The 20,665-nt window shown below is 54.4% G+C and overlaps 10 protein-coding genes across 10 annotated transcripts; 5 read left to right on the top strand and 5 right to left on the bottom strand.

Moving 5' to 3' along the window:
* Positions 1-162: 162 nt before the first annotated feature.
* Positions 163-1,947, bottom strand: DSM5745_00249 (MDR family MFS transporter; the record flags this gene model as incomplete). The annotated part of the gene is made up of 4 exons (XM_026742265.1): positions 163-1,213; positions 1,273-1,402; positions 1,451-1,610; positions 1,666-1,947. 4 exons carry the CDS (start codon positions 1,945-1,947, stop codon positions 163-165), a joined length of 1,623 nt encoding a protein of 540 aa, XP_026608110.1.
* Positions 1,948-2,459: 512 nt separating this feature from the next.
* DSM5745_00248 (uncharacterized protein) lies at positions 2,460-4,144 on the bottom strand (the record flags this gene model as incomplete). The annotated part of the gene is made up of 7 exons (XM_026742264.1): positions 2,460-2,650; positions 2,732-2,932; positions 2,983-3,174; positions 3,225-3,477; positions 3,526-3,711; positions 3,876-4,001; positions 4,046-4,144. The coding sequence occupies 7 exons, from the start codon at positions 4,142-4,144 to the stop codon at positions 2,460-2,462; spliced, it is 1,248 nt and encodes a 415-aa protein (XP_026608109.1).
* A 306-nt stretch (positions 4,145-4,450) lies between these two features.
* Positions 4,451-5,080, bottom strand: DSM5745_00247 (uncharacterized protein; the record flags this gene model as incomplete). The annotated part of the gene is made up of 1 exon (XM_026742263.1): positions 4,451-5,080. One exon carries the CDS (start codon positions 5,078-5,080, stop codon positions 4,451-4,453), a length of 630 nt encoding a protein of 209 aa, XP_026608108.1.
* A 722-nt stretch (positions 5,081-5,802) lies between these two features.
* Positions 5,803-7,485, top strand: DSM5745_00246 (DUF4246 domain-containing protein; the record flags this gene model as incomplete). The annotated part of the gene is made up of 3 exons (XM_026742262.1): positions 5,803-5,841; positions 5,887-6,831; positions 6,883-7,485. 3 exons carry the CDS (start codon positions 5,803-5,805, stop codon positions 7,483-7,485), a joined length of 1,587 nt encoding a protein of 528 aa, XP_026608107.1.
* Positions 7,486-7,863: 378 nt separating this feature from the next.
* Positions 7,864-10,963, top strand: DSM5745_00245 (glycoside hydrolase family 75 protein; the record flags this gene model as incomplete). Its single annotated transcript, XM_026742261.1, has 11 exons — positions 7,864-8,127; positions 8,173-8,238; positions 8,288-8,341; positions 8,388-8,470; positions 8,516-8,664; positions 8,716-9,633; positions 9,711-9,914; positions 9,996-10,181; positions 10,260-10,451; positions 10,530-10,730; positions 10,803-10,963. 11 exons carry the CDS (start codon positions 7,864-7,866, stop codon positions 10,961-10,963), a joined length of 2,478 nt encoding a protein of 825 aa, XP_026608106.1.
* A 491-nt stretch (positions 10,964-11,454) lies between these two features.
* Positions 11,455-13,029, top strand: DSM5745_00244 (alpha/beta hydrolase family protein; the record flags this gene model as incomplete). Its single annotated transcript, XM_026742260.1, has 1 exon — positions 11,455-13,029. One exon carries the CDS (start codon positions 11,455-11,457, stop codon positions 13,027-13,029), a length of 1,575 nt encoding a protein of 524 aa, XP_026608105.1.
* Positions 13,030-13,269: 240 nt separating this feature from the next.
* Positions 13,270-14,334, bottom strand: DSM5745_00243 (uncharacterized protein; the record flags this gene model as incomplete). The annotated part of the gene is made up of 1 exon (XM_026742259.1): positions 13,270-14,334. One exon carries the CDS (start codon positions 14,332-14,334, stop codon positions 13,270-13,272), a length of 1,065 nt encoding a protein of 354 aa, XP_026608104.1.
* Positions 14,335-14,912: 578 nt separating this feature from the next.
* On the top strand, positions 14,913-17,282 carry DSM5745_00242 (fungal specific transcription factor domain-containing protein; the record flags this gene model as incomplete). Its single annotated transcript, XM_026742258.1, has 5 exons — positions 14,913-14,978; positions 15,054-15,462; positions 15,509-15,804; positions 15,864-16,301; positions 16,359-17,282. The coding sequence occupies 5 exons, from the start codon at positions 14,913-14,915 to the stop codon at positions 17,280-17,282; spliced, it is 2,133 nt and encodes a 710-aa protein (XP_026608103.1).
* A 982-nt stretch (positions 17,283-18,264) lies between these two features.
* On the top strand, positions 18,265-18,936 carry DSM5745_00241 (uncharacterized protein; the record flags this gene model as incomplete). The annotated part of the gene is made up of 1 exon (XM_026742257.1): positions 18,265-18,936. One exon carries the CDS (start codon positions 18,265-18,267, stop codon positions 18,934-18,936), a length of 672 nt encoding a protein of 223 aa, XP_026608102.1.
* Positions 18,937-19,293: 357 nt separating this feature from the next.
* DSM5745_00240 (intradiol ring-cleavage dioxygenase) lies at positions 19,294-20,447 on the bottom strand (the record flags this gene model as incomplete). The annotated part of the gene is made up of 3 exons (XM_026742256.1): positions 19,294-19,923; positions 19,991-20,334; positions 20,396-20,447. The coding sequence occupies 3 exons, from the start codon at positions 20,445-20,447 to the stop codon at positions 19,294-19,296; spliced, it is 1,026 nt and encodes a 341-aa protein (XP_026608101.1).
* Between the last annotated feature and the right edge of the window lie 218 nt (positions 20,448-20,665).

Here is a 20,665-nt window from a genome sequence, read left to right as displayed (position 1 = left end):
GTGCTCGCATACCTGGAGTTCTGGAAGAAGCCCCAAGCAGAATCACATGCATCTGAGGGGAGAGAATGGCATGTTCTATTATCATCTATCGTACACACTGATTATATAGGCAATATTAGGTAGAACTAAGGCTTTTCCAACGATTCCTCCACAAAAAGAATTTCAAAGAGCAGGAACACCCCCTTCCCCAGAACCTTCGCCCTCCTTGACACTCCTCCACTCAAATAAGCAGGAAACCACAAACGCCGCTAGGAACAACGCAAGACTGAGTCTATACGTATCCTTCAGCCCATCCAAAAAGGCCAGAATAACGTTGCGCAATTGGTCTGTTTGTCCGAGGTCTTCAAGAACGTGTCTCATCTCCGTCGCGCCAGCCTCAACAATCTTGCTGGGGTCAACGCTAGGTGCATGCTTCGCTACACCCTCGATAAGACCATTCTGGAAGAGCGACTGCGCAACCGCAATGAAAAGAGCCCCACCGAGTGTCTGGAAGAACACCACCGCAGCCGTACCCTGCGGGATATCGTCTGCTTTGAGGGTAGTCTGGACGGCCGTCATGGGGATCTGGAAGCCAGCGCCCACACCGGCACCAAGGAGAATCTGGTAGCCAATCCACTTTCCCGAGGAAATGTCGATTGAATACAGAGTAACGAGGCCGGCGCCGATAGATGCGATCGCAGTACTACCGATCAAGAAAGGGGTGTAGTAGCCGAAGACTGTAACGAGGATTCCCGCTAGAATAGACGAAACGACGGTTGCTAGCATAAGCGGGAGAAGCTGGATCCCTGATGTCATTGCGGATGAGCCGCGGACGCTCTGGAAGAAGATGGGGAGGTAGTAGACGAGAACGAAAAACGAGCCACCGAAGAAGAGGGCGTAGGCCGTTGAGGCAATGACGGAGCGCTGCTTCATTATGCGTGGTGGGAGTGTTGCGCGATCGCCGAGCTTGATTTGAGAATAGACTGTTAGGATGACGAGGACGCCGAAGGTGATGAAGAGGCCGATTATGCGGCCGTTGCTCCAGGCGTATTTATTGCCGCCCCATTGCAGAGCCAGGAGTAGGCAGATGATGCAGGGGATTAGCAAGGCGGCGCCTATGAAATCGAGTTGTTTGATGCGGCCCAGGATCGGCGTGCCTTTGCTGGATTGGTTTTGCTCAGGGAGTTGCAGGATGAAAACTATTATGGCCATGGATAATCCGCCGATTGGAAGGCTGGAATAGTGATGTTAGAACGTGGTCGAATGTAGGACATCAACGGACGAAAAACGCACTTGATATAAAAGCACCACCTCCACGAGACACAGTCGGTGAAAGCACCACCTAACAAGGGTCCAGCGATACTTGCGATACCCCAGACCATCCCAAACATTCCGAAGACGAGAGGACGTTTAGGCAGAGGTACTGCATCTGTCAGATACAAGTCCATCGAAAGCCTGGGGAGATACCTACCGCACAGCGCAATGATAACGAGCGCGCCGGAGAAGATACCCGCGACACCAATACCAGCAACGGCGCGACCAACAATAAGCACCGTACTCGATGGTGCAACAGCGCAGATCAAAGACCCCAGCTCAAAGATGAACACGGCGCACAGGAATGCCCATTTTGCCTGGGACAGTTAGACCATGGCACTCTCTCCAGACGAGCAACGGATGAGAACAAACACTGAAGATCTTGTAGAGGCGACCATAGGACGGCTGCAGTGCCGTCGAGGTGAGGAAGTAAGCACTGCCATACCAGGCAATATCCTCAATGCTCTTGAACTGGTTCGTGATCTCGGGGATGGCAACGGAGATGATCGTCTGGTCGAGCGCCACAAGGAAGACGGAGAGGTACAGTCCCAAAATGATGACGGCGACTTTGGCAAAGCCAGGGTACTCTGGTTCCGCGGCGGTAGCCGAGGCAGCCTCCTTCTCGTCGGGGCCGGGGTGCTTCTCGATATCCATGGTTGAGCTGCAGGTGGTTTGTAAGGTCGCACAGTGTGAGGATGGAGTGGAACCTGGCAATGTCAGACTGGGACCCTGCTTACCAGGCTTTTATAGGGCTGACAGTGAAGAAGGTAGAGAACTCTGGCGATGAATCATTCCTCAGCCACGAAGGCCAACGGAGATTGGCGCCCGATAATTCCCTAGACCATGGTCTGCCCCGAGCTCGTCATTTGGTGCCACTATCTCCGCGATACGAGGGCTGATGGGGAGGAAGAATCCGAGGGATGGGCGCTTGCTCGGATCAAGCTTAGCTCTTACCGTTGGTTGTTTCCCAGCTGGATGGCCTGACAGGGCTTGGGAGGCCGATTCCACGAATCAAGAGAGCAGGAGATTAGGCAGCGCCGCCATGGAGTCATCACGGAGAATACAGCGTTAAGACCCTTAACGCCATTAATCAGCAGGAGGAGCGGATATTGGAAATCTGGATTCGATTGATAATGGCTATGTACAGATCGCTTGGCCTCGTCACGTCAAGCTTGGCCGAGAGAGGAAGGGAGGTCAGTGGGTAATCGGTTTCCCAGTTCTGGCTCGGATGCGTTGCTGTCACATTCAGCTCGACGCTCGGGCGCGCAGCGCGTGAGAGCCTCTTGCAGGACTGCTGTTGAGTGAGCCACCTCATTATGTGCGCCTATCTGGCCCATAACTTTCGCGATCTCCGCCGCTGACGAGGTCAGTGCCCGCTTGTCAACAGAGACTCAACCGGGGACCAGGTTGCCGGTAGCCCGGTCGGGAGTGCACTTACCGGTTTCCGGGTCCATGCTTTCTTGATCCTCGTTTCGGGCGTTCAGCGCCGTGTAGTGTAGCGCCAGCTCGACTCGTGGCCGTCGGGTGTTTTCGTAGAGCTTCAGGCGCTGCGGAATGTCTTTCGCTGCTGTTCCCATCGGTAGGAAGATCGCGAGCGATACGGCATCTTCAATTGCCATGGCGCCTCCTTGTCCCAAATCTGTAAATTTAGTTGAGGCTCTTCCAACAACTTCGCGAAGAATAACGTACATGGCTGAAAGGGATGCGCCGCGTCTCCGATCAGCGCCGCGTGTTCAATCACATAGCGCGGAAGGGCTGCCATATTATAGAGCTGCCATACCTTCAGATCCTCACCGGCCCGATCGATGAGCTCTCGAACGGCAGGGCAGAATCTCTCGAAGCCAGTGGTCAAAACTCCCTTATTTCCGGTCGCTTCGTACCCTAGGTCGGTGATCAGCTATTGGTCTCGACCCGGGGAAGATCGATCATACCCTCAGTCAGTTTTCCTACTTCAGCAGTTGGCATGAATGCAACAAGGTTCAACACTTCGTTGTTCGAGCATGGGTACATCACGAGCCGAGCTTTGCCGACTTCTGCCCATTCCATCAGCGCCCCTCTTCGGACTACATGCTTCGTGGTCTTGAGTTTTCGAATATCGCTTGCCGACAGCAGCCAGCGGAAACAGGATTTGTCTGCGGGAGTGGGTGAGGGTGCGTTGGGTGCGATTTTTGGGCGAACAATTGACTGCATGGCGTCAGTATTGGACGAATGTGAAAATCAGATGCCGCTTACGTGGAGTCCGTCTGCACCGATCAACAAGTCTCCTACAAAAACGCGCCCGTCGTCGAGCGTGACTGAAGGACGGTTGGTGGTCGCGTTGATAGACACAATGTCGCAGCTGGTATATATTTTCGCCGTTTTCAATGCCTGCCTCTTCAGAGCACCGTGCAAGTCGCATCTATGGACGAGGAAGTATTCCTGGGCACGGTTAGACAAGGTCTGGAATACATCAAGGGACATCTACAGCTTGCCAATTTTTCCGAATAGGCCCCAAGTCGCTGTGGAATCTGACCGAGCCATGATTGTCGTGCCGCATTGCCTACCATAATCAGCAGTGCCCCCAGCCATGATGTGCAACGTACTTCCTCCATCAGTGTCCCTCCATGGTCCCGCAGGTCAATATCCATCCACTCCAGCAGGGCGGTGCAGTTGGGGGGTGCGTTTATTGCCGCGCCGGTCTCTTTGTTGAACTTGGACTTCTCCAGGACCTGCTCGATTTAGTACTGACCAAGCAAGATGGGAGCTGACGTACCACGACTCGATGACCCTGTCTCCCGAGAGCCCCAGCTGCTGCCAGCCCGGATATCCCGGCACCGACGATGATAATATCTAATGGTTTAGCATCGGACATTTTATACCTGGCTACCATACAACGATTTGGGAATTGGGGTTATCGATCGGTGAACGTCGCGCGGTGAGACAAGTGTCGGAGATATATACATGACAGGAATGTACCGAACGGGACTTTAGGAGCACCCAACCCACAACGTCATCAGCATAAAAAGCCGTACGGATACTTGCAAAGAGAAACCCCGTGACTTTGAACGAGTGTCCATCCAGGTCCTTTGACGTGGCAAGGTATGTTACATCGGATATAACAGTGGTCGATGAGCATGGACAATGCAGTATATTTCTGACTCTCGCAAAACTTCATCAGTCAAGGTTGACCCTCAACTCTGTTCGCCTTCTTCCGCATAAAGGTCGCGTCCCAAATAATCTTCTCTCTGTCGGGCAAATCCAATTTGTCCTCGTACCGCGGTTCCGTCTTCCAAGCGACGTATCCCTGCTTCTCGTACCACTCCTCGTTGCAGATTGGCAGGGTCCTCTTGAGAATCGGACCCAAGACCTCGTCATAGTAGTGAGCTTTGCTCATGCAGTTCAGCGTGATGTATTCGCAGTTCTTGCTTCCGTACGGTTCCTCTGTTGCCAACGCCTCGACCAATTTCATCGCCGCGCGACCGAGACCTCCTGCGCGATATTTTGGCAGAATGAAGAACGTCTGGATGGTGAGGTTGGTTTTGTCTGCGTTGGCGAGGTCCCAATCTGCGGGCTCAGCGTAGGCATCGAGTGAAATGTGGCCGGCACGAATGGGTGTTTGCTCTCCGTCGTCAGTTGTGGCGGCGGTGGTGGTGACCCAGAAGAACGACTTCAGGCCGGCTTTCTGCTTCTGGCGCCAAAGCTCAAGGCTTTCTGGGGAGTGGTCCCATCCGCAGGCTAGGCGATGCTGGCGGAGTTCCTCCCATTCGGAGCGGTCGTTGAGATTGATTGGAACGAGCGCGGTGGCCATTGTGGGCGAGGAACGGAGTGGATGGTTGAACTGAGGAGCAGAAAAGAAAATCCGCGACGGACTGGATTATTTAAAGGCTGGAAATCCATGATAGCGACGGGCTTATCGCTAAAAGACGCGGAATTGCGAGTTTAGCGTGGAGACGAGAGTGAGTCAGTCGGTTGGAGAAAGTCAAAGGGCGTGCGATGCCTTGGCGCCTGGATGCCTTCCTGGACAGTTCTTGATGCCTCAACGCCTGATCTCTTGGCGACCCTGGTGCCTGGTCCCCGGATCTGCCTGGATCTGCCTGCGCGGAGATTTGCACTCCACCATCATCCATCGATCTCGCTTCTATAAAGCCCCCCTTTCCCTCTATTCTTCGAGATGCCTTTTCATCACTGCACCATTGCGTTCATCTCACTCGGCCCTCCACAAAGCTCCTCTGCATACTTATCGCCGTCACCGCAATGTCCTCGGTTCAGAATACTCCTTTTGATCTCCCAGGCTTAACACTGCCTGTGCACTTTTCGCCTGATGTAATGTTTCAATTCGCCCAAAGAGATTCCAGCATCCCTGACACAATCTAGCGGAGAAACTTGGACAATATATTCCCCCATGCGCTGGATACGGATGATATTGAGGACGGTTATTGCGGGTAAGCAAGCAGCCATTCTCGCTCGCGGAGAGGGGACTAAAAAGAAAGTTATATCTTTACCCTGAGGGAGCTCACTATGATGCGCATCATGGAGGCGATCACTGACAAGCCGGATTGGACCACAAAGGTAGGCCCTTGCGACTAGGTTCGGGTGCCAAACTGATCCACGCAGATCTGGAAGGACGAGATCACCGATAAATGGGAAAGCGAGATCCTGCAAAGCGGCCTGGATGTGTCTGAGTTGATGGTTGAATATATCTTAAAGGAGCTGCGTTGGAAGGCTCAACAGTATGCAAAGACCGGTATCATCACGGCCTTCGATCCAGGCGTGGTCAAGTCGGACACGGTCATCCCGCAGGATCTTCAGCAGAAGCTTCGAGACGCAGTGAAACCGCTCGAGGAGGTCTCGGAAGAACAAAAGGACTATCATCCTGGGTCTGGTGACAAAGTTGTCGATTTGGTGCACCCGTCACTTTTCCCCCTCGTTTACGGTCGAACCAGAGTCCTCCGCGACTCAACCATCGATGTCGCCAACTGTTTCAGCAGCATCGGACAAGGTACAGTGGCAGAGATTGCCGAAGATACAGGGCCGGCCTACCCGGGGAGAAGAATAGCGGAACGAGTGGAACAGTACAGCAAACGGTTCCAGTGGCTTCCCTGCAATGTGGACATCGGACAAGATGGAGAGTGTCGGATTGTTTCCTACATCAATAATCTGCACCCGGCAAAGCACATGGACCTGTATCATGTTATTGAGCAGATTATCACACGTACGATTCCGCTCTGGAACATTTCAATTACTCGACTCGACGATCTACCGCGGCGCATCCACTACCATACTGTCGAATACCCCTCTGATGAGGAGCCCGAGCCCGAATGGAACCCAGACCCCAATGACAGGCGCTACGAGGAATGGAGCGAAAAACGCCAACCCAAGCAGCCTGAACCCCATCCGCGTCTGCTCCAGCCTCCAATGGTCGAGCCTCCCGAGCTGGTCGATTTGCGCAACAGCTTTCGTGAGAGAGGGCTTCAAATTATCGTGAAATTAGCAAATATTGAGCTCACGCCTGAGAAGCCTGATTACGAAGGCGGATCCTGGCACGTGGAAGGGCAGCTGGTATAGTGTTATTCCCTCCATCTCTTTGAGCCCATACTAATGGCCTTCTAGAATGAGAGAATCTGCGCCACAGCGATCTACTACTACGACTCCGAGAACATCACGGAGAATACACTTTCATTCCGCCACCGTGCTGACTTGGAGTATGTCCAGGACGTGTCGTATGAACAGGGACAATTCCAGTTCCTGCGCGTGTTTGGCTTCGAACCCGATTCTGGTTATCACGATGAAGGTTCCTCTATTACTCAAGAGTTAGGCGGAGTCTCGTGTCGAACTGGACGGTTGTTGACCTTCCCCAATACCCTCCAGCATCGCGTTTCTCCGTTTTCGCTCGCTGATCGCTCCAAACCGGGCCATCGTAAGATTCTCGCGCTCTTCCTCATTGATCCCAACCGGCGCATCATATCGACTGCCAACGTTCCTCCACAAAGAGAGGACTGGTGTAACAATTGGATCGAAGCTGCAAATAATGTACTGGCCAGTCGGCTGCCCGTCGAGCTACAGGATATGATTCACGAGAATCTAGACTTTACACCAATGACCATGGATGAGGCAAAGGCATACCGTCAGGAACTGATGGATGAGAGAGCATTCAAGTCAGCATCCGAAAATGACTTGTTCACTCAGGGAGGCTTCAATCTCTGCGAGCACTGATCTGCCCTCTGCCTTGGATTCTCTATCCCTTACATTTCTTTTGTTTGACAATCATCTTGAATATCCCCCGACTGGACGGCAACATCTACTCTAGTTCAATTGAATTATACCTGCCCTAGGGCCCACTCGGTAATTTATATTATAAGTGAAGTTTTTGCGCGACTCACAGGACGCGTACTGCAATAGCTACTTTGAGTTGGCGCTTAAGCTTCCGCACCGCACGACTGGACGCATCTCAACTCCAAGGTTTGCCCAAGGCTCGGGCCTATCTTCGTGTAAAACCTACACAATGATGAATTTGCGAAATGGATCCTGAGATCTCTCACCGGTCAGGATCTCCGTTCCCTCCTCACCATCTCGCAGTCAAGCGACTTCAAGATGTATCCCAGCAGCTGTCTTCGTCATCTGGCGGCTGCCTTCTTCTCCGCCTCAGTACTGGCCCAGAACGGCGGTGCTAACTTCAACCGTCCAAATGGCGGTCCTCCAGCGAACTACTTCAAAGCGGCGCCGACCATGCCAGTCGCTGCCCTGCAATCTGCGGCTTCGGGCTTGAGCAGGACAGCCCGTGGGGGTTCATTCCGCATCAGCTCTGACTCTTCTCAACGATCACCGATCTACAGCGACTGGGCGTCGTTCAATGACGTAGGTCGCTGGACTTTGCACTTGGTGGCGTACTAACGGAATCAGGGCGCGGCCGTTGTCTGGACTGCCGATATGGACGTCGACTGCGATGGGATCGACTTCAGATGCAGAGTACGTACGATCTTCAAGCCCCTTATAAACAAGTGACTAAACAAAATAGGGCAACTCCGATGGTCTGCCCGAGACGAGCTGGGGTGCTTTAGCGGCATACGAGGTACGATCACGCCCTGCCTCCCTGCCATCCAACTGACAAGTATCAGGTGCCATTCATCGTCATTCCCGAGCAGTACCAGGAAGCGCACGAGGCCGCCATTCCCGGAAATAATATCGCCGCTGTTATATGGTATTTCATACTACTCTATCATTGTCAAACGTACTAATCTTACAGCAACGGCAAAATGTTCTACGGAATCCTCGGCGACACGAACGGCGACAGCCCCGAAGTAACCGGCGAAGCCTCCTGGCTCATGGCTCGCACCTGTTTCCCTAACGAGGGTCTGAGCGGGGCTGCAGGTCATAGTGATCAGGATGTTACTTGTACGTTGATCCCAACGCCTCGATACGAAACATCAGCTAACAGCATCCCAGATATCCTCTTCCTCGGCCCCAACGCTGTCCTCCCTGGCACCGCTATGAATGACAACTACATAACTGACTTTGGAGCCCTCCGATCGATGGGCGATAAACTCGTCAATTCTCTGGTTAGGAATATTGGGCTGGGCGGCGGCGACGGCAGCAACACCGTGACTCGTCCGCGCACGCGCACTCGCCCTCCCACCATGAAGGCGATGATACCCGTTGCGACTGGGCGGGACACTCCTCTGCCGCGCACATTGCCTGACTGGATTACGGGTCAGAAACAAGTTGAGCCGGGTGCCGCTTCTTCTGGTGCTGCCTCATCTAGTGCTGCCTCACCGAGCGTCGCTTCTTCTGGTGCCGCCTCATCTAGTGCCGCCTCGCCCAGCGCCGCTTCTACCAGGAGTGCTACTCCGGGCGCCTCGTCTTCCGGTGCCGCATCTCCAAGCATTGCGAGTCCCGGATCCTCATCAAGTCCCGCGGCCTCCAGTTCCTCCGCTCCAAGTGTTGGTAGTGGTAGTGGAGCCGCTCCCAACATCTCGCCTTCGGACCTCGCAGCCGCCAGTGGAGCGAGTCCAATTGGTCTTTCTTCGAGTCCCGCTCCTGCTAGCAGTGCGTCAAGTCCGCCTCTCTCTTCTGCCATTGTAGGCACTCCTGCCAGTGTTCTGCCGTCAAATGCTGCTGGTCCTAGTTCGGCCATTCCCAGCGCAGCTTCGCCGTCTAGTGCTTCAGCTTCTAGCGCTGCTGCTTCCTCTGTTGTTTCTCCTCCGATCGTCAACCCTCCTAACGCAGCCGTGCCTCCCAGCGCCGCTGTTCCTCCTACTTCGGCTGCCACTCCGCCAGCTGCTGTTACTGGCAGCGCGGCTTCTCCCGGTAGCTCATCGCCTGCTACGACGGGCCCGAGCTGTTCTTGGCCGGGTCACTGCATCGGTATGTTCTTTCGCTATTCCTAGTGTATCATCATTTTCTCCAGTTGATCGAGGCTTTGCTGACAAACTCTGATACAGGTGCGCCCTGTTCCACTCTCGATGACTGCGCCGACGACCTTATTTGTGCCAGTGGGACATGCGCTGTTGACCGGGAGCTTGAGACTACTTCTCCCGGAGCGTCAATATCAGCACCTAGCGCATCGATTCTGGCAAAGAGACAGGCGTCTTCAACTCCTACGCCCACTCCCACCCCAACTTGTTCCTGGCCAGGTCATTGCCTAGGTACGCTCTTACATCACCTAGAAGTTTTCACTGTCCCCATATCCCATCCATGGTGTGAACGGCTAATAATATTATCATTAGGCGCGCCTTGCTCCACTGAAGACGATTGCTCAGACGATCTTACCTGCAGCAGCGGAGTGTGCGCAGTCGACAATGAACTCGAGTCTACAGGCACCCCATCATCTACTGGCATTGCCTTACTCAGGAGACAGGCCAGCTCGGCGCCAACGCCGACTCCAAGTTGTTCTTGGCCTGGTCATTGCCTTGGTATGGACTCGAAAGCTTCAACATCGCTTTTCATCGCGGTATTAGACAAAGCCAGGGGCTAACATATTTCCCACCCAGGCGCCCCTTGCTCCACGGAGGACGATTGCTCTGATGATCTTACCTGCATCAGCGGAGCGTGCGCGGTTGACAACGACCTTGAGACCGAGCCTACAGGAACCCCGTCCTCCACTGGATTTACTATGGCTAGAAGACAGGCATCCCCTTCCGCTTCAGCAGCCCCAAGCTGTTCCTGGCCTGGTCATTGCTTAGGTATGGTGCCCCTCATAGAATATTTCATCACCCTCTCATATCCCAACCGAACCTGCGAGCTAATAGAATGCTATCTAGGATCGTCCTGCTCCACCGACGATGACTGTTCAGATGATCTTATGTGCGCCAGCGGAGTCTGTGCGGTCGAGCAGGACGATGATGACTCGGATCCCACCGAGTCCCCCTCGCCTACTGGGAGCATGAGCATTATGGCGAAGAGAGTCGTGACTTCATCCCCCTCACCAACCCCAAGCTGTTCCTGGGCCGGACGGTGTCTAGGTATGTTTTGCTCCCACGCTTCCTGTCCTTCATTGCACAGTCGTATTCAGGCTCATTTGCTTACTATGCTAGGTGCACCTTGTTCCACGCTCGATGACTGCGCCGACGACCTCGTCTGTGTTAGTGGGAAGTGTGCGGTGGATCGAGAGCTCGATGGTTCCAGTATCACGGTATCTCCTACCTCTAGGTCCATGACCAAGAGCTGGATTACGGCTGTTCGTAGATGGGAATAAGAAATCGCTCCTTTAGGGGTATGCGCTTGGAGTGACTCGAGGCCGGAGCAGAAACAATAGCTTTTCCTGCTTGAAGGAACCAAGTGTGTCTGCCCCTGGAAGGAATGCTACTTCAGTGCGATTTTGGTTTTCCTGGAAATGGACCAGGCAAGGCAATCAGCCAGTGTGTGTCAAACAATCGCGAATGTACTCATTCAGTACAACTATTCAAGTTGTTTCTTAATATTATACGGCTGGGTGAAAACCTTGACTGATTGCCACCTGTGTATTTTGAATTGCCTGAAAAGTAGTCCTTGTGTTGAGACCCGCCAGAGTGTGTGTGAATAGTAACACTCCCAGTGATAATCTGCGCACTTTGCTGACTCTCGCTTAATATCAGCTTCGCACACTCTCTCATTCTGAAGATATGTCTCTCTCTTGTCTCCCAGTTTCTTTCTCTCATCCTCCTTTCTCCTTTCCAACACTCTGATCAGCCGATTGCCACCACCAAGATGAAGACCGTCGATGTGCTGGACCAGCTAGTCGCCAACACCAAATTGAGGGCCCTCGATTTCCTGTTTCTCGGATTCTGCTACGGCATTCTCATGATGCGTACTTGGAATCTTTTTTATCGCTCTGATCATTCCAGAGTCAATACCAGGCTCTCTCTTTTTGGCATACTCCTAGCATTCATCCATCTGGCAATGACTGTCAGCGGTGCTTCTGATTGTCTTGATTGCTTCCCTGCCTCGTGCGATCTCTCCTGTCAAGTCGCCTACACCACTGGCCTCGCCAATGACAACGCCCTTTTCGCCCACCGCGACGTGAGCCTCGACCCCTTCTACGAGACTCCCTCCAACTTCTCCTCCTACAATGTCGGCAACCTCATCAAATGGGAGAACGTCGACCCTGCCGAGCTCTCAACCTCGTACTGGATCCCCTCAGGCCTCTCCCTCACCCGCTTCTTCTACGTCTCCGAAGACATTGACGGCAAGCCCCTCCCAGCAACCGGCTACGTCCTGTTCCCCTACACAAACCCTATAAGCCCCAATGCACGGCACCGGATCATCGTCTGGGCTCACGGCACCGCCGGCTTCACACCCCAGTGCGCACCCTCTAACAACAAGGGCCTCCAGTACAACTGGCAAGCCCCCTTCGCACTCGCCCAGGAAGGCTACCTCGTCGTCGCCCCAGACTACGCCGGCCTAGGCAGCACCATCCCCACCGGTTTCATGTACAGCGCTGGAATCCTGCATGCGGCGGACGTGTCCAATGCCCTCAAGGCCGTCCGCGAGGCAGTTGAGACCGGGGTTGAACAGGGAATACCAAGCGGGATTACCAAGGAGTGGATGGTGATGGGCCATAGCGAGGGAGGGCTTACGGCATGGCGCACTGCCGAACGCGAAGCCGACGCAAACAAGAGCATCGGAGGCTTAATTGGTGCCGTTGCCATCTCCCCAGCCATACAAACCATCGACCTCATCCCCGAACTCATCTCGCGCGCGAACGGAGGACCCCTGCACGAGCCCTTCGTCCCGTTCATGCTCCGCTCCATCGCCCGCCTCTTCCCAACCTTCGATCTGAAAACCTACATGACGCAGAAACTAATCGACCTCACCGACCTCGCAACCTCCAGCACAGGCTGCCTCAACGTCGCGATCCCGCTCCTGAACAACCTGACCCTGTCCGACATGTACCTCAACAACGCCTCCTTCCTCTCCGCGCCTGAAGTGCTGGAATGGAAAGAGAAGTACGCCGGCCAAGGCCCTAAACCCCTGGGAGGCCCATTGTTTGTCCTGCACGGCCGCGACGACACCATCATCCCCTGGAACCATAACGATGACGTTGTGAGGGCCCACTGCGACGTCTTCCCGTTTAGCCAGCTCATGTACTACCTTCTTCCGTCGGTGGACCATGACGGCGCGCTTGTTGCGAGCCACCCGGTGTGGACCGCTTGGATCAAGGAGCGCTTTGATGGGCGGTATGTCGGGTCTGCTTGTGTTTATGATGATGTTGTTGACGCCGTCGGACGGTTTACGTCCGTTGAGCAGGTTTGGGGGAGTATGGGCGTTGTGGATGTTCAGTGATGGCTTGACGAGACTTGGCCTTGGCCGTTTCCTCGTCTCCTGATGCCATCTGGCACTCCCAATTTCTACTCTACTTTTTCTCTTGTTCATACGGGCTCTTCCTCTAAGGGACAAAGTTAGCAATTTGTTCGATAACAAACACTCATCAACATGAAACTCTGACTAACACTCCCTTGAACGTAAATGTAATTCGCCTGACTCTAGTGCGATTTTTCTAATGTTTATCCGTGCCAGGTCAGCTCACTCCATCTGCCCAAATACATCAGCCACGCGATGAAACGATTCCTTCCGTTCCCAGGGTGGCGTAACACTGTTCCTTGAATCTTCCTCTGGAAAGTACTTGACCAACGAAAAAGTCATCATATCCAGATCCTTGGCCCCCTCGCCAGCCCGCATGCACGGAAACGCAAACACAAACACAAACACCCCATCGACCCCGGCCTCCGCAGAATCAAGCAGACCAAGCTGAGTGCCTATGTACCCAGCCTGCTCAGCCTCGCTCCTCGTCGGAACAACACCACCCTCGAAAATCCCACTGCCGTCCGGGTTCGTGCCCTTCAGAAGCGCAAAGCCGCCGTCTCCGCGCTCCGCTGCGCCCTCGTACGCGCAGCACCCGACTTCCATGACGACAAGAGGCTTTTCGAATCGCTTGTACAGCTGGAGACCTGAGACATACTGTTCTTCGCTCTCGCCGCGGCGGTAGTAGTCAAGTCCGACCATGTCGAACATACCCCAGTCAATGAACTCGGCTTCCCAAGTGCCAGCGGAGTACGTTAGAGGCCCGTGGTAATGAGAACGTGCAGTTGCCACGAAAGAGCGCAGCGCTTCGTTCAATGCGCCCGCCTTCTCGCGAAAGGCCGGCGGCATGTTCCCACCTTCCGGCATCTGGCCCTGCGGAAAGTGAGAGGCCATCCACATCACCCGCTCATTGAAGCTCTCGCCCGGGAAGACACCCTTGCTGAAAATGCTGTACTCGCAGCCGGCCACGAAGATTATGCCAACCCCTTCGTTGCGCAGTTTCTCTGCCTCCTTCGCGGCCTCTTCTAGGTAGACTCGCGTCCCGGTGACATCGTCATTCATCTTCCATGGGTTGAAGAAGACCGTTAGTCCGGCGGAATGGGCCGCCCTTGTCGCTGTGACCAGCCGGCCGATCTCCTCGCCTTCGATGCGGACCGCGTTGGCGTGTAGCTCGGTGGCGATGACTCGCATATCGTACTCGGCTTGAGGCGGCGAGAAAGGCTCGACGGAGAGCCCGGTGCCGTTGAAGTTTAGGCCGACGTCGTAGACGACGCCGCGGTATTTCATGGTAACTGTTGGCCTGTGTTGTGTTAGTTTGTGTCGAGGGTTTCGGAGGGAACGGGCCTCACTTTGGTTAAAAGGCAACTTAGCAAGGATCAAGAGGGACGCTTGGATGGGTTTGAGCATTCTGCAGGGGAAAGCTGGGGGGTATCGCACGATATATAAGTATATTCGGACGCATGCCTGTGACGTCGAACGATGGCGAGCGGACGGCGGAGTCTTGGCGTCCCGAGGTCCGGCAAATCTCGCTCGTCCCTCGCGCACTCTTTCCACTCTTTGCACCTCCATCTCCATTCCAGCAGTCCGAACCTTCCGCTCTGAATCATGTCGGGTATCGATACCACCCACAACGACTGGCCAGGCCCGGACGTGACCGAGACTCCGTCTCCGGCAACAGAGAAGCTAGCTGTACGCGGCCCCCGTCTTTCCCCAGTTCGCCGCTAACACCCCAACAGTGTGATAGATGTCGCCAACGAAAGGTGTGTTTTCCAACGAAACCGCCAGCCAGTTCCAAGGTTGACAATGAGAAAGACCAAGTGTGACCGCATTTATCCGTGTTCAGTGTGCGTCAAGAGCAGATCGCAATGCACCTACAAGTCGAGCCAGCGAGTGAAGGAGAGGAAGCAGCGGATCCTCGTATCCAGCGCCTAGTGAGTACTTCTATTATTCAGCGCTGAAGCCTTTGTTGACATCTCTGTGCCGCTAGCGAGAGTCGCCTCGAGCAGATCTCCGACAAGATCGATGACCTCAGCGAGAGGATGAGGCGCCTAGACCATGGCCTGCTTCGATCGTCCGAGGATCCCCGAGCACGGGTTGTCGGCATAAATAAGCACGAGACTATAAGTGCTAGGAACTCAGAACCCGAAGCCATCGAGTCGACGCTATTCGCTCATGTCCTCCATGCGACTAAGTTCGTTCAGGCTGCGGTGGCAAACGACCGGCACTCTGATGTCAGCGATGAATTGGAATTGGCGCTGGATGCACTGCAAAATGCGGTCCAGATTCAGAAACATCAGAATGAGAGCCTGGAAAGTTCACGCCCATTCTCGAAAGACCTTCCTCCGGGAATTGGGTTCAAGGATCTGCCAATGCCACCAATAGATCGAATAATGGCAGTGCTCAGGCTTGCCCACGGTGCGTCCGCAATGAATATTGCGCTCCAGTCACTAATAGTCCACAGAAAGCTCTCCGAGTCAGCTATATTGGCCTTTTGAATTTGGCTCTCCCGGCGACTTCACCAAATACGTCATCAAAGCCTGCTCCCCTGGGCCGGTGACAGAAGCCGAGCTGATCATCGTCCACTACGTCCTTTTCTGGCTGTTTACCGAGTGCTCAATTACTGCCGGAGATGAAAGCATCCGGCAAGATTACGCGCAGCAAGCGGGCACATGCAGAAATAGTCTCGAAACGATACTGTCGAATCTTTCTATCCATCTTCCTGACAATGTGGACTCGGTTTGTGCTACGTACATGGCTGTAAGTGCTGCCGATCTTCTCAGCTCTACGTGCCGTGGCAAACTCTGATTGAGAAACAGACTCTTTATTGCCTTCAACAGGGCAAGCCATTTACGGCATGGACGTTTATTTCTCGGTCTTCTCTGACAAGCCAGGCTCTGGGGCTGCACAGCTTGCTTGTCGTGTCAACCGAACAAGCTGAAGAGGCACAGCGAAGGAGGAATCTCTTCTGGGCGGTCTATGTGCTTGAGAAAGCAGTGTCATTACGCCTAGGGCGGCCTTCAACAATTCGAGATCGCGATATCACGATCCCGCGTCTTCGACTAGACCGTAATATGACATCTCTATCCCACAACAAGCTACCAGACTGGATTGAGATGGCTGAGCTGTACGGCCGGGTCTATGATGATATTTACAGCTCGCATGCCTTGTCACAGCCACTTGCTGTTCGGGAATCGCGCATCAAATCTCTTGCTTCTGAGCTCGAAAGGATGATGGCTATCAGGAACGAGCTTTATGTAGGCTCCGCACTTGTATGCCCTCTGCGAACCACACGGCTGACACTATGAACATAGAAACATCCAATGCAGTGGTCCGCCCAATCCCTTCCAACCCGGTTGTACAAGCTCGCCGTCCACGCCAATAAAGCCACCGATTACTCTATTTTAGCATCCATCTACCGAGGCGTCGTTCGGCCAACGGCATCAGGCAAACCGAGCATGACGCCTTGTACGGAGTGCATCTCGGCCGCTAGAGCCGCTCTCGACGAGGCCAAGGCGTGCATTGCCGTTCTAACAGACCCATTAGCGGTATCTCCGCCTGCATCTTTATTTGTTTCTCTTGGATCCTGGATCAGTGAGGTCGTCCAGACGGCGACCTTCATTCCCTTCCTCATACTATTCTGTAACACCGTCGAGACATCTGCCTCGTGTGATCTGGACCGTCTGCAGTATTTGGTTGACGGCTTGCAGTCAATAGTACTAGCGCGGCCGTCAGGGGATCCTGCCAGCAGTGCATGTGGCAAACAACTGCGCATCTTCAAAGCGCTGTATGATGTCGCCGCGAAGTACGTCGAGACCAAGTCCGGAAATGCAAGACCATGGGCAGCCGCCGCGGGTAGTGGTCAGTCACCACTAAATATCAACAGCGGATCGCACCGTGTAGCCTTGGACACGGTTTTGTTTGGAACTGACGCCCAATCATCTTCATTGCTCGAAATGCCAAAAACTCGGTTCTCAGCACACGCGGGAAATTCCTTCGACCGAGTAGTGGTCCCAGAGGCTTTGACAGAGACGATGGAGGATGAAGGGCATCACTCCGCCGACCAAGCCGGGGATTGCTCTCTGGCAGAAGACCCCTTGTTGTTTCAGACACCAATGGAAATGCCCGAACTCGATAACTATGGCATGGACGTGGAGTTAGATATCCCGGGGACCGAGCTCGAAAGTTGGTTTCACCAGAGCCACCAGATGATGAGACTCTTGGAGGGCTCTCCTTAGAAGTTTCGGACAATTACTACGTGCTGTATTCAAGCGCGATTCCCGGGGCCATCTCTGAGTGTTTGGTATAGACCAAAGCTGAACAACCAGGGCTAAATTTCCATTTGGTTTGCAAGAGAGGAAATCGCTTTCCCTCCCGCTTGATCAGCGCTCGATCGTGATCGTGACGGGTAGATACGGTGGACCAGGATCGCTGGTTTCTTCGAGTGCAAGTCTGCGGACACCCGGTCTCTGTTCAAGAGTCTGAAGATCAGCATTCAGCGCCCTGCCTCTTTAGTCTATCCACGAGACTCCGGCTGCCTAAGCGGAGTCACAAAATGCCGGTTACCCGGGCTTCATCTTCGGCCTCGCTTTAAGCGACAAGCTAAGCCTCTTCTCATGCTGCCAAGAGGTTGCCCCTGGCCTTAGCTTCCTTCAACTCGTTAGACCCACGCGTTCAGGCGCAGGCGATCCACATCATCTGCGCTCGGAGTGTCTCGTCAGTGACACTGACAGCTCAATCGCGAATTAGCCGTCGGCCCTGGGAGCAAACCAGGTCGGTCCAACCGTAATTTCCAAGATTTCGAACCCAATCACGGTCGAACATTGAGCAATGTCAAACACCCCACCCAGTGTACCCCTCAGGTATGCCGTCCAGATCCCAAATTCCCAATCCACATTCACAAGGGTCTTATAGCGCCGTGTCCAATCAGGGGCTCCGAATTATACAACCCAGCGGCTGGGACCGCACTTGGCGCTACTGAAATTTGAATGCGCTATCAGCCTTAGCTGGGATGCTAAGCTATCGCCTCAGCATTCTGGTTGGCAGGGTTTCATGCTCTAACGCTTGGCGTTTGATCCGGGGTCTCTACTCCTGAAGAACAATCACAATTCTCAGGCATGTATCCAACAAGGGGCTGGATATAAGATTCGCCTACCCCTCAACCAAGCGAGATCGAAACCCCAACATTCCGTCCGCTCTCAGAGAATCAAATTGTTGAATATGCGCACCGCAATCCTTCCTACCACCGCCGCGCTGGCCCTGGCTGCCATCGCCGCAGCCAATGACAGAACCACCACCTCACTCCCCTACTTTCACCTCAACCAGAATGCCACCATGTCCTTCGAGCTCAACATCCCCACCTACACCAGCTCAGCCGCGAGCGTGATCTCCGCCGACGCAACCGCCACAACGCTAGCCATCGGCTGTCTCGACTCTGCCCCTTCCAGCTCGTGCCTCATCGACTCCAAGCACCCAGCAACGATGATCCAAGGCCCCTCAACCTGGGCCTTGAAGGGCGAATACACCGTGCTCGACTGGGTTGCGGCTCCTACCATTACGGCGACGGTGGATTATGGGTGCACGTTCACGAGCTCCTCGCTCAGTGCGTCCTGCTCGTATAGCCACTCTGCGTACGCGTCCAACGATGGCGTAGTGTGGACCGAGCACGTGGATACGACGTTCGCGGTGCCGACTGGGTTGGTTGGGAGCGCGGACTTGCTGGTTACCGGGGGGTTGGAGAACCTGGATGGTAGTGCTACGTCCACTGATGGGGCTGACGGCACGGCGACGGAGACTGACAAGCCGGGTGCTGCGGCGGGTGGCGTTGGGCCCATTGGCGCTTTGGTCACTGCTGCGCCTGCCCTCGCGCTTGGAGTTGCTGCTCTGCTCTGAATGAGTTATGAGGAGCATTTCAATGGTTGGAAACGAGCCATTGCACCCGGCTCCCCGTCAAGTCGAAACACGGTGTGGTCACTGACAACCACATGTGAAGATAGCGGTACATGTTATGTCCAATATATCAACCGCGGACGATGCAACTTCATGTCTCGCAACTACAGCTTGCACCAATATCAAGAAACCATATCGGTACATCAGATCTTAAGCTATTAAACTTTTATACAACAACTAGGAACATCACTCGGTTGCTCTATCTATTGCGCCCCGGAAGCACTACTACAGATAATCATACGCCCTCTGAGTCCAAACCAGGCACAGTATAACCGGAAAAGAGACGGCGGCGTGATCCGCTCATTTATCCACATACCCCTCCGCCCGATCAACAGCATACGCATTCTCCTGGGCACCAGCCGCCGGACTAGCAGTAGGGAGGAAACCCTGCGGGTTAACACTACCACCCGTCGTAGTCGCAGCCTCAGCCGACCGATTCACGCCGATGGTAATATACCCAACGAGCCCCTCAGCAAGTGTCTCCCCCAGCAGCGCCGTCGAAACAACAGCCGAGTATCCATCCGCACTGGCGCTCGCGTACAGCGAGTCCTCCGCATTCGTCGTGCGGTTCAACGTCGCCAGGTGCTGCGAATACGGCGCCAGAGCATAGACAGAGTTAATCAGGTCCTCTGGGAAGAACAGCTGGCCTAGATGCTGCACGCCGCCGGAGGCAGAGTTATAGCTTGTTTCGTCTCTGCTGGTCACGTTCGTCTGCACGGTGACGTGGATGTGTGTCGTGCGCGAGACGTAGTAGCCCGGGAATATGGTGAGGAACTCGGACATCCCCTGCTCGTCGGTCTTGGTGATGCCGCGCAGGAACGTCTCGTTGTCGGTTGTGCCTTGGGTGCTCTTGGTGTAGCCATCCAGTAGGTCCGCGGTGTCGGGGTCGATGCCCGTGTACCCGGAGTAGGAGCCTGTTGCGTTGCAGGACTAAACGCTAATCAGCACGTCGCTTATTTACTGCGGTCAGTTAAAGATGGGAATGATGGTGACGTACCCAGATCGTCAAGTACGCATCCGGCAACGGCTCACACGTCTCAACGTCGATGACTCCAATGTCAAGGTACAGGTCGATGCCCGCCTGGTTTTCGCGCACGTCATGACGGTACAGCTCGCCGTCGATGCCGTAGGGGCCCCAGACTGTCTCGGGGGCCAGGACGCAGGTCGAGTTCTGGATCGTCGGGTAGATGTTTCGTTTCTCGGCTGAGCGCTGGGATAGTCGTTCGCGGCGGCGGAGAGCGGTTGCCTCTGCGCGCGCTTCGATTTGAGCTGCGCAGGCGTTGGTTGAGCGGGTGGTGTGGTGGTGTGCGGCGGAGGCTTCGGTCAGTTTTTCGGGGTGGGCTGCGTAGGTAAGTTTAATTAGCCATGGTGCATCATAGAAGGTGATGTATCAGGTGCATACCGAGAACACCAGTGGAGAGCGCAAGGGCTGCGCCAATGATGGAGAGCTTCATGCTGGGCGGGTAGATCGGAGGTGAGCTTGTTTGAATGAATATTCACAGTGGCCCAGATCACCCTTTTATACCTGCCCTCTGACCAGATTCTAGACACTACATTCCACTCCAGCACCAGGCACTTACGCGGACAAGTTCTAGAAGACGCAACCCTTTGCTGCCAAGCTCATCAGAATCAATGGCCGAGTGGGCCTAGCCCTATACCAAACACTGGAACT

This window comes from Aspergillus mulundensis (genome assembly GCF_003369625.1).
Source record: "Aspergillus mulundensis strain DSM 5745 chromosome Unknown scaffold_0, whole genome shotgun sequence".
In the NCBI taxonomy this organism is placed as follows: domain Eukaryota; kingdom Fungi; phylum Ascomycota; class Eurotiomycetes; order Eurotiales; family Aspergillaceae; genus Aspergillus; species Aspergillus mulundensis.
Note: the sequence above shows the minus strand (reverse complement) of the source record. Positions and strands in the feature narration are given on the sequence as shown.